This window comes from Bombyx mori, chromosome 4 (genome assembly GCF_030269925.1).
Source record: "Bombyx mori chromosome 4, ASM3026992v2".
NCBI classification, from domain to species: Eukaryota; Metazoa; Arthropoda; class Insecta; order Lepidoptera; family Bombycidae; genus Bombyx; species Bombyx mori.
The window spans coordinates 9,516,404-9,531,230 of record NC_085110.1 but is presented as its reverse complement, the minus strand read 5'-3'; the positions used below and the strand labels follow the sequence as shown (position 1 = coordinate 9,531,230).

At 45.3% G+C, this 14,827-nt stretch overlaps 1 protein-coding gene across 1 annotated transcript; it reads left to right on the top strand.

The window, feature by feature from the left end:
* Positions 1-11,139: 11,139 nt before the first annotated feature.
* LOC134201849 (uncharacterized) lies at positions 11,140-14,056 on the top strand. The gene is made up of 2 exons (XM_062677096.1): positions 11,140-11,799; positions 11,919-14,056. The coding sequence occupies exon 2, from the start codon at positions 11,932-11,934 to the stop codon at positions 12,847-12,849; it is 918 nt and encodes a 305-aa protein (XP_062533080.1). The 5' UTR covers positions 11,140-11,799; positions 11,919-11,931; the 3' UTR covers positions 12,850-14,056.
* Positions 14,057-14,827: the final 771 nt, after the last annotated feature.

The window sequence follows — 14,827 nt, the reverse complement described above, 5'->3', positions numbered from 1 at the left end:
TACAACTTGTTTCGATGATCTATCTAATGTCGAGGTGATGTGTGACGTTAAGATGTCTATGGCTTCAGCGGTATCCTGAGGAGACGGGGTAGAGTCCGGGTTAAACGGGAGCGATGGTGGATCAGATTCAGCCAGGCTGATGCCCAGCGTGTGCCAATCAACCACAGTCCTCGTGACGGGAACGGAATCGGGAGCGCGACCGAGCTTCATAACGACGGGACGGTGGTCTGAATCTAACTCTGAAACTACTTCTATCGAGTGTAAGCGCAGAGTTACGTTTTTTAATAACGCTATGTCGAGTATATCCGGGCGATGCGCGATATTTAGCGGGTAGTGAGTTGGGGTTAGCGGAGCGACGATATCGAAGGAGAGATCATCGACTAACGCATCAAGCCGCCTGCCATTCGGGGTTGTGGTGTGTGAGTTCCACCTTATGTGTTTACAATTTAGGTCGCCCGCCAGAATGACAGAGCTCCCCATGCCGAGCAGCGCCTCGATATCAATGCTTAGAACGATCTTATCCGGTGGAAGATAAACGGACGCGATAACGATCGGCGCGTGTCCCGTCAGTGAGATTCGGCACACTGATACTTCGATATTAGCGAGTGCGGGAGGATCGAGCGGGACGCAATGCAGGGCTCTTTTATAGTAAATGACGGTACCACCACCACGAGCAGAGAGCCTGTCGTTCCTGACCATGTTATAGTTCGCGATTTTAGGGTCACGGCGCGCGGGCTTAAGTAGGGTCTCCTGCACTAAAAAGATATCAATTTGATGGTCACGCAAAAAGTCAGAAACCTGATCACGTTGATTTGCGAGACCATAAGCGTTAAAAAATCCTATCGTTACGGATAGGGGCTTTATTCTACTTATATACGCCATTGATTACCGGCGGAGTGAGGGGAGGACGTACGTATTTAATGACGCGTATACGTCGGCGTATTCTTGCACAACGGCGATAAAGTGTTGTGCAGTGGAGGCAGCGCGAATGGCGTCGCCCAAAGCGTTAACGCGCTCAAAGTTGATCGACTGAAAGAAGTCGATCGCTAAAGCGAGATTGTCGGACGCGGTCGGAGGGCAAGTCGCGGGAGAGGGACGAGTCGCGGGGGCGGGACGAATCGCGGAGGAGGGAGTTGTAGCCGTGTTCATGTACGGCAGCGGTTTCGCCCAGGCCGAGACACTGGGCACCGGCGCCGGAACGAACGCTGGCTTAGCCTGCGACACAGAGGGTGCCGAGGCATGGATGTCTGGGCCGGAAGCTCGGAGGCGGTTTTGGCGGGCAACGCGGCGATTTATTTTCGGGGCTCGGGGGCATCCGCGGTAATTTGCGGGGTGACCCTGTGTTCGACACAGGACGCAGCTAGGCGGTTCCGTCGCGGTTTTTTTATCGCGAGTGCATAGGGCCGTGGCGTGATCGCCTAAGCACTTGACGCATCGGGGGCGCGCGTGACAGTTACGGGAAGAATGCTCGTATAATTGGCAGTTATGGCACTGGCTAGGTATGCCTTTCTTGTGTGGGGTTTCGACTGCGATTCCGGAAAGGCTACAGACCGTTCGGATGTTAAATATTTGCTTACCCTCGGGGGTAGGCTGGAGGGCGACGAGAACCATATTATATGGCTCCCTTCCGCGGCCTGTGTGCATGCGGTGTACGGAGTTAACCGGTAGGCCTTGTTCGAGAAGGTCGGCCTTGACGAGCTCGGCATCCAACTCTTTAGGGATGCCACGTATAACGGCACGGAGTTCGCGCTCCTCCTGGAGCGTATACGTGTGGAAACTTATACGCTCCTTACGGAGGTAAGAAGAGAGGGCCCTATGGTCGTCGGGTGTTCGAACCTTAATTTGAATGCCGTTCGCGAGGTTACGGGCATTCGTAAAATTGATATTTTTGGCCTGAAGGGCCAGGGAAACTCGTTCCCAAGCTGCCTTCTCTTGAAGGATTACCGGGGGAGGGGTCTGGGCTTTATTTTGTGCCACCGGACGCGGCGACGGAGTGGCACGGGCTGGAGGCGCAACGGGAGTCTGAGGGCGGGGGCGCGACGCCTTCGCGGCTTTGCTAATTTTAGCGGCCGCGGGAGCTCGAGACTCTGCGGCACGCTTCTTACCCTTTTGCACCAGGGTGAATCCATCCGTCGATGAGACGGGGGCGAGGTCGACCTCCATCTCCGAGTCAGAGTCGGAGGACGAGCAGGCGGGCGCAGGTGACCTACGAGTAGGTGTTTTGGAGGGTGCGACGGGGGCCGCGGATGATCGCGCTGCTGGAATGGTGACCACGGCGGACGACGCAGCAGTTTTACTCGCCAGTATAGGCGACGCGGGAACGGCAGGCACGACGGAGGCTGCGGTGCTCGATGCAGAAGCTTTGCACGCAGGTACAGGCGACGCAGGAGCAGCGAGCTCAGCGGAGTCCACGAGAGGGCTCGCGGTGTGATCGGCCTTGAAGGCCTGAAACTCGGAAGTGAGCTTTGGGTAGCGAAGCCGGAGAAATTCCGCAAATACAGCGTCCATGATGTCTACGTGCCCAGGTGGGGCTACCCTGGGTCTTAGAAAACACTCGCCTTGCGGCGAGGCCCCAACTTCTCGGACCTGAGCGGTTCTATTGAACACAGGTGGCGATGCGGCACGATTACTACGGGACAAAGAAAAAACACAACAAAACGAAAATAACAAAAAGAAACAAAACAATTAAACACTTCCAGGAAGACAGTTTGTCGGCAGATGTACCACGAACACAGAAATAACAAAAGGAAACAAAACAAATAAAAACTTCCAGGAAAAACACTTGGTCGGCAGATGTACCACGAACACAGGCCGCGCGAACAATGGCCGGGCTAACAAAAGCCGGGCGAACAAAGGCCGGGCGATCGAGTGGTCGATGAGCACGTCCGCGCGTGACGGGTGCCTCTATCGGAATGATGAATGTTTCGAGCAAAGGCGTTGCTATTTATAGGCACTGTACCCTCAACATTATTATAAAATTCGTGTTTCCTAAATTAACACTTAAAGTCTTTGAACGATGTTCTCTCGACGAATGTCAACCGACAAATGCGCGGGTGACGGAGCTGCGCGCCGGTTTTTTACCCTTTTTGTAGGATATTCCTTACTATATATATATATCAAATACTCTAAACAAAAATTATTCAATAAATTAAAACAAGGTGAAATTACATGAAGTGCTTCAATACGAAATGGAGAGGATAATATTTTTTTATTAAAAAACAATATTTCATTTCATAGCGAGGGACCCAGCAAAATAGCAGATGTGTAGCGTCCGGGTTTTCACCGCCCATTCCACATCAGATGCCGGAATTTGAACTGAAAAGTTTTTCAACCGAATATACTGAATAATCGCATGCCTTTGTGACCCTTTCATTACCATGTGTGTTCATGAAATAGCGTTATTTTATGAAATGCCATGTTCCGGATTACATTTAGAGATAAGAAAATTTCACAGATTTCCGGTCCAATATGAGACGCTTTTTTATTTCAGTTTTTTGTTGCTTTGTTTTCTGAAATCGTAATTTACAACAAGTTAAGGACTTCGTTTTGAGACGAAATGTCTGGTCTAGATCAAAGGATTTTGGTAAGCTTATGTGAGTTATGTACTGAATTAAAATTTTAAAAAGTAATGCGATATTCAGTAGCGATTTTTAATTATTTTCAGCCAGTTTGCACAGATTTCTGAAATTAGACGTGTTCTCACCTAATTTTATGGGTAAGCAGACATTAATTTTGAGCAATATAAGGCTTTGTGCTACTAAGATATTTGGAAATCAGTTTTAAAACTGTTTAGGTGTTAGAAATTACATAAAAAATGTAATAATAAAAACTCTGTTTGCTATGTTTTAAGTTATTTAACAGATTTTGACGAAATTCAGTATGGGTAAAGCTGATATTAACAGTTGATACCTATAGGAATGAACATTGTTAACAGGACGGGTTACGGTTGTATGGATATAAGTTTACTGCTTGGGAATATAATCTATCTATATATATATATGTCGTGGATAACGACTTTTAGTTGTCGTGGATAACGACTTTTAGTAATATTAAGACGGTGGTTTTGATTATTATTTTAAATGATGAAATGTTGTTTTGATAAATATCACAAAATGAAGGGTAGACTCCGTAACGCCACAGTATAAAATGGCGGTACGTGGACAGAGTCGTGGCATTCGTGTCAGACAGTGATTCCGTCCGTTTCAGCAGTGAGTCTCTGACAGTCAGTCAGTCAGTCAGTCGGTCTGTCGGTATGTGTAACGAAACTGTCGGTTTATCCTGTCATTGTGAAAGTTGTGTGTGTTGAGTTTCAATAATTATTATTGAAAAGTTTTATTGACTAAACTGAGTTCAATCGAATACGAGTGATGACGAAACTACCGCTCAGCCATCCCTGACGTGTACCAACATCAGAAGTGAGATCAGGACTCTACTCTCACTGGCGTGACGTGTTTGAACATGTTCGAAGTACAGCAAAAAAACATGATGCAGATCAGAATACTAGTAGTGGTACGCCACAAGAGCGTGAATGCAGCATACGTAAGTCGTGTAATAACGTCTGTTACCTCGATGGAAGATCTGAGCCACGAAGAAATCGTCACATCTTACGTTCTGGCTCATGTTGCCCAGTTTGACTGTCGACTTCATCACATGGCATTTACTAGCGGAAATACAACACGTAACAAGCTATTGCAAGAAATTAAGGCAAGTGCAAATCTCAAGTGAAACTTCGATCGCAATAATGGATCTGTCATGACGAGTGGGTAGTTCTGACACGAATCGTTTTTAAGCCAATGACTACTGCTAGAGTTACATGGCACTAGTGCAGTAAACCAGGACATGAGACTGTGAATTGTCGCTGAAACTTTAGAATCTACTAGATTCAATACCAATAACACTACACGTTCGATGACTTCGGGCTCCAGCAAGCAAGCAAACAAGAAAGCAAGCAAGTTTCCGTGGGGAAGAAAAATTGACACATCTGAAGTCGTCGTGACCTGTAAGATAAGACGCCCGGTGCGTTAGTGTCTGGCGATGCGGCGGTGTTCGGGTCCCGCTGACGGATGCAGATTTTTCCGGTGAAGTGCGTGCTTGTGCGTGCTTGACAAGTGTTCGCGGTTGACTTCCGCAGTATGGGAGTAACATCGTGTAGTAGAGGTGGAACCCGCAAAATTGTAGTTTGCGTGGTGGCTGGTGGTAAGATGTCTTGTGAGTCTGTACAGGTAGCCGGAGGTGAGACTTCCGCGGTCGCGGCCCACCCAGTCCGCGAGAACTGGGCAGATCGCCTCGACGGTACGGAGGCCGGCCGACGGGTCCGCCAAACGACGAGACCACGCCTCCAGCACGGACTGCCGAGATTGGAGCCCCCGCGCTCCGGTTGCACTTGTGTTAGGGCGCGCCGCCTCGTAGGAGACTGTGAGGTATCCTTGAATAGCTCTGACTGCGATCGCGCGCTGCCGGCGTCGTAGCGCGGCGACGTTCTCGTGGGTAAGGACGTGGCACCAGACGGGTGTTCCGTATAGTGACATCGACCGCACGGGTACCATCACCCTGCCTATTTCTGCCGTGAAGCAGTGGTGTATTTCGGTTTGAAGGGTGGGGCAGCGGTTGTAACTATACTGAGACCTTAGAACTTCTATCTCAAGGTGTGTGGTACGTTTACGCTGTGGATATCTATGGGTTCCAGTAACCACTTAACACAAGGTGGGCTGTGAGCTCGTCCACACATTAAAACAAAGAGCGTAATCAAACGAAATTAGATACGAAGTTTAAAGGGCCGTTTAAAGTAGTTGAAGTATTGGATGGTGACCGTTACACATTGAAAGCTTTAAATTCAAAACGTACTTACAAATACCCACATGATAGGCAAAGAAAAATGCCAGCATGACACATACCAGTTGAGTTTGATGTAAATGATGATGATGAAGAGCAAGCTTAAATTGTGGTGAAAACTCGAGTAAGGATAGTCTATCGGCCGTATTGTGTTCGACCGTACCAGTAGCTATTACGTAGTCGTAGCCCGGTAGAAATCGGTGTCTCTTGAGGCAACTCAAGTAGTCCGTGGGTGCGCGGTGCGCGTTTGGCTCTGGCGGAGGTCGGGGTCTGTAAAGACCATCGTGTGTAGTCAGCGGGTGATGCACACGGGCGATCCACGCTGTGGATGCGCATCATGAGGGCAATTGCGATTGCTGGTCGGCTGGAGAGCCGTGGCGTTAGATATTTTTAGTCGGAAGCTTTCTTTGATCTGAGTTCCTGTAAGCTATGCCTGATTTGTACAGAGTAAATTTGAAGTTTGATGAACGACTGTGGTACGTGCTCTGGCTGCTGAATAGTGAACTTTGTATACCCTATTGTTTGATTTGGTTAAAATGGTATTAAAACAGTTTAAAGCTTTGATGACTTTAAATTTTCCGATAAGTCGTAAAGTGTAGTCAGGAGTGATCGAGCGGAACAAGTGTTCTCGTGGATGTTTTTGATTGTAGGTTAACCATCACACGAGGACGTATACAATCAGGAAGGCCGTGTCGCAATTGACACGTGATTGCTGCAGCCAATACGAGATATGGGACGCAAACGCCGTCTGTCGGCGCTCGATGGGTCAACTATTCACCGGCCGAGCGAAGCGACGTGCCGGTAGCTGCGTAATATCGGGCAATTTTGGTGAGTCGTATTATTTTTATTTGGATTCGGGTGCCGAATGCTCTCTTGTCAAGAAATCTATTAGTAGTAGCTTCATAATTCAGCAATTTTATACGATGGTTCTCATAAAAGGTTTCTGTTGTTTTGACCCAAAACTGTACGGAACAAATCCTATGCGATGGTTTATAGCTTACCTATTGTATGTTATGTACTACCTGATAGTTGTTTTAATCGGTTCAGTGAGATTGAGCATTCAGTGAAATAGAACACTTAAATCTAGTGTCCTTATTCGAAGCCCAGACTTGCGTTATTGATGACCAAGCTCGCGATGAGCTCATGGAATTGTTCTTGACAAGAAGTGCTAGAAGCCGTACATCTTTTTTAAATTGTTCTACCCAAAGAATAACATAGGCGAGCCCCTTCGAATTCTTAATAGTTCGCGTGCCATATCCCTAAAGGTTTTTACTTAAAATGATACTGAAAGTAAGAGATTAACTTTGACGAGACCAGAACATTGGAAAGTTAGTAAAATATGATGTTGAATTTTGTTGAAATGAAGATAGATGGCTTTAACTGGTAATAGAACCTATGATTACATAAGGTTGCCTCTAAGTAGTGCTACTGACGAGACTGATCAGTGAGGTGAGAGTATCTCCATCGATTGGTACAGCGGAGACCTGGGTCTCAATGGAGACTATTGTTATGTTGGTCTACTAATGACCTTGACTCTATATTGTGAAGTGATGTGTATTGGTTTTATCATTTGTTTTAATGATAATGTGGGTGGCAATGTCACTAGCTGCGCCGGCAGCCAGGCCAGGAGCGTTCTATACGATTTTGTTGACACTAGTGATGTAGAAGATGTAGGATCAAATGACCACGATACAACTGACTGATTAAAGTAAGAATTTTGTTGTCCTATTTTGTGTGATTAGTAAAGAACAGTATTCAGTGTTATTTATGACTGGTAATTGAACACCTCGCTCGATTTAGGTGATGTGTTCGTTTTATTGCTGGATGGAGGCATTGCGATGTGTTTTATGGTTGAAGTGGGTACTGGATGGAAGTTCCACTTGCGTGCCGGATGGAGGCATTAGTGTTTTGTGTTGAAGTTGGGTACCGGATGGAGGTCCCACTTATTTGCCGGATGGAGGCAATAAGTAGTCAAGAGCTACTCGATGGAGGATGGAGGTGGCACTTGAATTGGGTTATCGTCACTCGATATAGGTGGCATGAGTTACTCTCACTAGATGGAAGTAATTGTAACGATAGTTTGTGGTTGATACATAATACTGATGAAATACTGCTCAGATTGAGTTGTTTTGTAATAACTCGGGTTTCTAATGCTTATTGAGCGTTAATGAAAATTTTCTGTTGTATAGTGTATTACTAATAGTTGGGTAATTAAGTTATCTACTTACACAGGTTAACATAGTCTGTTAAAGATCTTGTTGAAAGCTAACGTTATGGTTTGTAATGAAACGAATCCCAATCATCAATCGTGAATGAATCAGGAGTGGCCGAGACGAAACCTGTTAGATATTGCAGAAGGTTGTTTTCCTTGCAGGAGCGTCACACAGGGACGTGTGACGTGTCAGAATGGCCGTGTCGTGGATAACGACTTTTAGTTGTCGTGGATAACGACTTTTAGTAATATTAAGACGGTGGTTTTGATTATTATTTTAAATGATGAAATGTTGTTTTGATAAATATCACAAAATGAAGGGTAGACTCCGTAACGCCACAGTATAAAATGGCGTGGACAGAGTCGTGGCATTCGTGTCAGACAGTGATTCCGTCCGTCTCAGCAGTGAGTCTCTGACAGTCAGTCAGTCAGTCAGTCGGTCTGTCGGTATGTGCAACGAAACTGTCGATTTATCCTGTCATTGTGAAAGTTGTGTGTGTTGAGTTTCAATAATTATTATTGAAAAGTTTTATTGACTAAACTGAGTTCAATCGAATACGAGTGATGACGAAACTACCGCTCAGCCATCCCTGACGTGTGCCAACATATATATATATATAAATGAAACCCGTTTTCCGTTGTCACGACATAACATGAAAACGGCTTGACCGATTTGGCTAATTTTGGTCTTGAATTATTTGTGGAAGTCCAGAGAAGCTTTAAAAGGTATAAAAATATGAAAATTATCGGAATTAAATAAAAATAACAATTTTGTTTTCCCTTTGACGTGTCCCCCGTCGGACGGATTCCTTTTGTTTGTTTTAAATTTATTCTATATAAAAGTTTAGGTCTTTTATTTATCGATTGAGGCACTACGAAGTCTGCCGGGTCAGCTAGTATATATATATATATAAATGAATTGCTGTTCGTTAGTCTCGCTAAAACTCGAGAACGGCTGGACCGGTTTGGCTAATTTTTGTCTTGAATTATTTGTGGAAGTCCAGAGAAGGTTTAAAAGGTAGATAAATATGAAAATGTTCGGAATTAAATAAAAGTTACAATTTTGTTTTTGCTCTGATGGACCCCGTCGGACTTGTTTTTGCTCTGATGGACCCCGTCGGACGGATTCCTTTTGATTATTTTAAGTTTATTTGATACAAAAGTTTAGGTCTTTTATTTATCGATTGAGGCACTACGAAGTCTGCCGGGTCAGCTAGTAACAAATAATAAGTTAATTTGAAAAGAAGAAAGTTCACAGTTCATCTGGTATTAAGTAGTCACCGGAGAGAAATTCAACGTGGATGCCTTGAGACATTAGGTGCCTATAAACCTATAAGTATCAGTTATATAGTACAACGGCTACTCCACTCGATTGATACGAATGCACGGACACCTTATGTTTTTATTTTTTATTTTTATTTTTTTTATTGCCCTTGTAGGCAGACGAGCATACGGCCCACCTGATGGTGAGTGGTTACCGTCGCCCATGGACTTTAGCAATGCCAGAGGCAGAGCCAAGCCGCTGCCCACCGCATTAGGTCACGACGGCATCTTTACTTTTCATCCTAGTGCTGATCACGGGTATCTACTTAAGACATATAAAATGTAACCCATACAGACGAAACTGCGGGTAGAAATCTATTAGAGTACATAAATACTTGAAATGCACCGATCGAGCAAGCTGGCTATAAGTTTTTTCATTTAACCTTAAGTGCTTTCGCAGTTGTTCCGTTGAATAGAAGTTAGAAATTAAAAACGTTTTCTGTTTTTAAATACAACGGGGTCTCGTGTACGACTTTTCTACGCTAACGTACTATATAGACAGGCGAAATCATAGCCTAAGGCTAAGTGACAACCGAAGTCTATAGAAGCCACAACTTTAATTTCACCGCCCATGTTCATTGTAATGTGTACCTTAGCTAGTCCCACCATAATTAAAATTTACACTAATAAAAAATATAAAAAAATATTACACTAGCACTAAATCTTGAGCTTGTTGACAACTTTATTTACCTAGGCTCCAACATTAACAATACCGGATCCAGCGAACCTGAGATACGACGGCGGGTCGGAATGGCAAAGGCAGCCATGACTCGCTCGGTAAAATCTGGAAAGAACGTAACATTACCCAGAAAAAAAAAGATGAAACTGGTCCTCACTAAAGCCTTTTCCATTTTTCTGTACGGAGCGGAAAAAACCCGATAGCCTAGAGAAACTATTCGCGACAGGGAAGATCGAGGGAAACAGACCGCGCGGGTGCAGTCCGACAAGGTGGTTCGATCAATGGTGGATCCACACCACACTTGAGATCCCATTCCACGAAGCCCTTCATACTTTCATGCGGCCAATTATCGGAGGCGCTGGAGGGACATTACAAGAAGTAAAATCCTGTTGAAATATGATGGTTACGACCATCGATATATTACCACTAGATCCCGCGTAAACGTCAAAAGTGGCCTAACAAATCAGTGCTTAGATTGCATATTAAGCTCTATGAAATTAAAGTTCTCACTATGCCATCCCGGTACATTTTTGAAAATTTGATGTATGTTCGTAAACATATTGAGGAGTTTCCTAAAAAGTCGGACATACATAATAGAAATACTAGGGACAAACACAAGCTTATTGTGCTGATGAGTAGGTTACATACGATACGAAATTCATTCGGGTGTTTGTCTGTGCGCCTCTACAACAAAATCCCACAAGATGTTCAGAACCTACATATACATAGGGTTAAGAAAACTATTAAAGAACATCTGTGCAATAAAGCTTACTATAAATTCAATGATTATCTAGAAGATTGCACAAAGTGGGAATAAGTTCCTCGCTCCGGGCATTTCAATATCGTAATAATTGTTACGTTATAATACTCATTGTAAAGGTGAATATTAAAAAAAAAATTAATGTTAAAAAAAAACCTAATATTTAAAAAAAAAGACATGCCCGCTGAGTTTCTTGCCAATTCTTCTCAGGACGGATGCTAGTTTTTGTGAATTGGCGGTAGTTCTTTGGACGTTCAACAAGTATATACTTTCATTTATGTTGAATAATTTTTTGATTTGATTTGATTTGATTTGGAATATCCTGTATAAAGCTTGTCCTTGTCCGTTTTTCAATAGATGTTTCGATGTCTATATTCATAGCGGGTGGAATATATCTATTGTTACCGAGTCCAGGCAACCCCCGACCGAGAGCCAGCGCTAAAACTATAAAAACGATCCCTTGCTGCGCCTTTGCCTCTTTTTTGTGCGTGGCGTTCGTGTGTGCGGTTCTTGTTGAAACATGTTTGGGACTTGTGTAATTTTAACAGTTTTCGTTAATAGTAAATTGAAATCATTTTGTTAGAAGTTTTGTTAATTCAGTGAAATATAATTAGGCCAGTTCTGTGTTATTTATTTATTTTTGTTAACTACCTCACTTCTGGTCGATAATATCAGAATTGGGATAAAACCACGTGCTTTTGAAAGATGACAGGACGTCGATCTAGAAAATATAAGCGTGATCATTCTCATCGACGCTGTCATGACCGCTTGAATTCTCGATTTAGAAGTTTGTTGCATTAATCATCGTCGCGATCGTGCTGTGTGTAGGAAGAGCAAGACACCTACGCCGCGGGATGTCTCCTGGCGTAGTTCCGTGGAACCGTTCTTTGGAACATAATTATACTTGTGAGATGCAGCAACGGTTTCCGTCGAAGGGGGTGACGCATGTGCACCTGAGCATCCTGGAACAGCGTCATGCAAATCGGCGGGTGAGTGTAGCACTGCTGGTCAGCAGATGGATGACGTGATGAACAGGATTATTGGAGCATTGCAGGTGCTATCTAAACTTTGACAATGGAGGCGCCTTTTGTCTGGTTTGTTCACAAACGCAGGGCGTTGTCGCCGATGTGTAAGGTTAGTAGCGAGTCGGCGCCGTGCTCCAGCAGGAGAGCGCAGAGCCGTGCAGCCTGCACGTGCTGCTCGCGTGCCGATGCCTGTGCGCGTTCGTCTACTTCCGGCGTGCAGACTGCGCGCACTGCTGGCGTGCCGCTGCCTACTTCTAGCGTGCATACTGCACGTACTGGACGCGTGCCGCTGCCTGCGCGCGCTCACCTACTTCTGGCGTGCATACTGCACGTGCTGCTCGTGTGCCGTTGTCTGCGCGCGCTCATCTACTTCTGGCGTGCATACTGCACGTGTTGCTCGCGTACCGCTGCCTGCGCGCGTTCAGCTACTTCTGGCGTGCATACTGCACGTGTTGCTCGCGTGCTGCTGCTTGTGCGCACTCACGTACTTCAGACGTGCATACTGCGCGTACTGCTCGCGTGCCGCTACCTGCGCGCGCTCGCCTGCTTCAGACGTGAATACTGCGCGTACTGCTCGCGTGCCGCTGCCTGTGCGCGCTCGCCTACTTCTGGCGTGCATACTGCGCGTACTGCTCGCGTGCCGCTACCTGCGCGCGCTCGCCTGCTTCAGACGTGCATACTGCGCGTACTGCTCGCGTGCCGCTGCCTGTGCGCGCTCGCCTACTTCTGGCGTGCAGACTGCGCGCACTGCTCGCGTGCCGCTACCTGCGCGCGCTCGTCTTCTTCTGGCGTGCATACTGCACGTGTTGATTGCGTGCCGCTGTCTGCGTGCGCTCATCTACATACTGCACGTGTTGCTCGCATGCCGCTGCCTGCGCGCGCTCATCTACTTCTCGCGTGCATACTGCACGTGTTGCTCGCGTGCCGCTGCCTGCGCGCGCTCATCTACTTATGGCGTGCATACTCCACGTGTTGCTCGAGGGCCGCCGACTTCACGGTGCCGTACGACTGGCAGTGACGCAGAGGGCGATGTCGCTTGGTCTGTGGCCTGCTGCTTCACTCGTTGGGGACTACCCAACGGCTGGTTGATGCCTTTGGTCCACCAAGCCCTACGCAGGGAGTCAGGAATAGTTCGTTTGCAGTCTTGCTGAGCTACTTATGCGCTCCACCTGCATTTTCAGGATTATCTATCAGGACGGTCGAGCGGGACGCCCACCACACGTGGTGCAGCCTCACATCGTGGGGGCAGACTGGAGCTGGGATGGCTGCCCTGCCGGACATTCGGGAGGCGCGGCCCTAACAAGATCTTTCACACGCTTCCGCATCATCGTTACGAGTGGACCCCGGTGACATGCAGCCTTTTCTTTGAAACTAATATGTGAAGGTCGAGGTGGGCACTTCGATGCTTTACTTCCTATTTCTGAGGTTGAGGTGGGCACTTCGGTGCTTTACTTCCCATTTTTGAGGTTGAGGTGGGCACTTCGGTGCTTTACTTCCCATTTTTGAGGTTGAGGTGGGCACGACGGTGCTTTACTTTCCGTCTATTTTTTTGAGCAGTATGGTAGATGCGGATTCGGCCGGATCTTGCGTCCCTACTGTTTAGCTGTGTTGTGTCGGTAATGTTCAGTATCTGTATCGGTGAATATTGCCGACAACAACGCGCTACTGTTTTAGACGTTTCCTGTACGGGCTAACACAGTAAAGGAATCGTGCAGGTGTCTCAAATTGCGCAGTTTGGGACAGTTGTGCGATATCCATTCTTCTCACTTCAAATGTTTATCTTTGGCTCGTCCTCGCTGCAGATGTAAGAGTGCACGCTTGCGTCTGTAGTAGGGATTCTAAATTTTAGAAAGTTTTAGAGTATTATGGTCTGGGTGTATTTTTTTTGTGTTACAGAGGGTGAACTTGTTGATGCAGGCTCTGACGTAGCTGGAAGAGATATGCTTCTGCTGAGAGATGAAGCGGTCGAGGACGCCTTGCCATCAGGAACGGCCGTGTTACCGAGTCCAGGCAACCCCCGACCGAGAGCCAGCGCTAAAACTATAAAAACGATCCCTTGCTCCGCCTTTGCCTCTTTTTTGTGCGTGGCGTTCGTGTGTGCGGTTCTTGTTGAAACATGTTTGGGACTTGTGTAATTTTAACAGTTTTCGTTCATAGTAAATTGAAATCATTTTGTTAGAAGTTTTGTTAATTCAGTGAAATATAATTAGGCCAGTTCTGTGTTATTTATTTCTTTTTGTTAACTACCTCACTTCTGGTCGATAATATGTACTATATTTTCTTTATCTTTTATCTTTTATAATATTATAAAGAGGAAAGATTTGTTTGTTTGTTTGTATTGAATAGGCTCCGAAACTACTGAAGCGATTTGAAAAATTCTTTCCCTGTTTAGAAGCTACACTATACCCGAGTGACATAGGCTATAATCTTTTTTGAAAAAAATTAGGGATCCTTACTAAAACTCCAATAATGTAACCCAAGGTGTAAAAAAATTACCTAAAATATTCTTTACATCGCGTGCCCTGCGAAAACTATTGATGATAGAATAAAAAAATGTACTACGACTTTGTAGAACACATTATTATTTGCAAAAACTGTCGCGACAGCACATGTCTAACTATTATAGCTATGCCGCAATAAGTATTCTTTTATTTAAAAAAAATAAAACGTCAACTATCGTTGAAATTTTTGTTAAAGATCCGAGCGGAGCCGGAGCGGGCCGCTAGTGAACTTATAAAAACAGAGTCTCTTTGAAATTTTGTGTTTAGATAAAAATAATTTTTCATACTTATCATTCAAGCGTAAAAGAATCGGGCTTAAAGATTAAAGCTGTCTAAAATTTCTCTCTAATTTATTAAATCAGGATAGGATCTCAAGGATCTCTAGGATCTCAAGTATGCTTGAATATTGAGATTGTACCAAATTATGTAGAACCTTAACATCTAAGAAGTTTGGGTTTCTTGGTGTGATATTTGCTTGACCTTTATTCAGGATAA

Bases quoted from the DNA above. Each gene is read 5' to 3' on its own strand.
- LOC134201849 (XM_062677096.1), top strand. From the start codon at position 11,932: ATGTGTAAGGTTAGTAGCGAGTCGGCGCCGTGCTCCAGCAGGAGAGCG.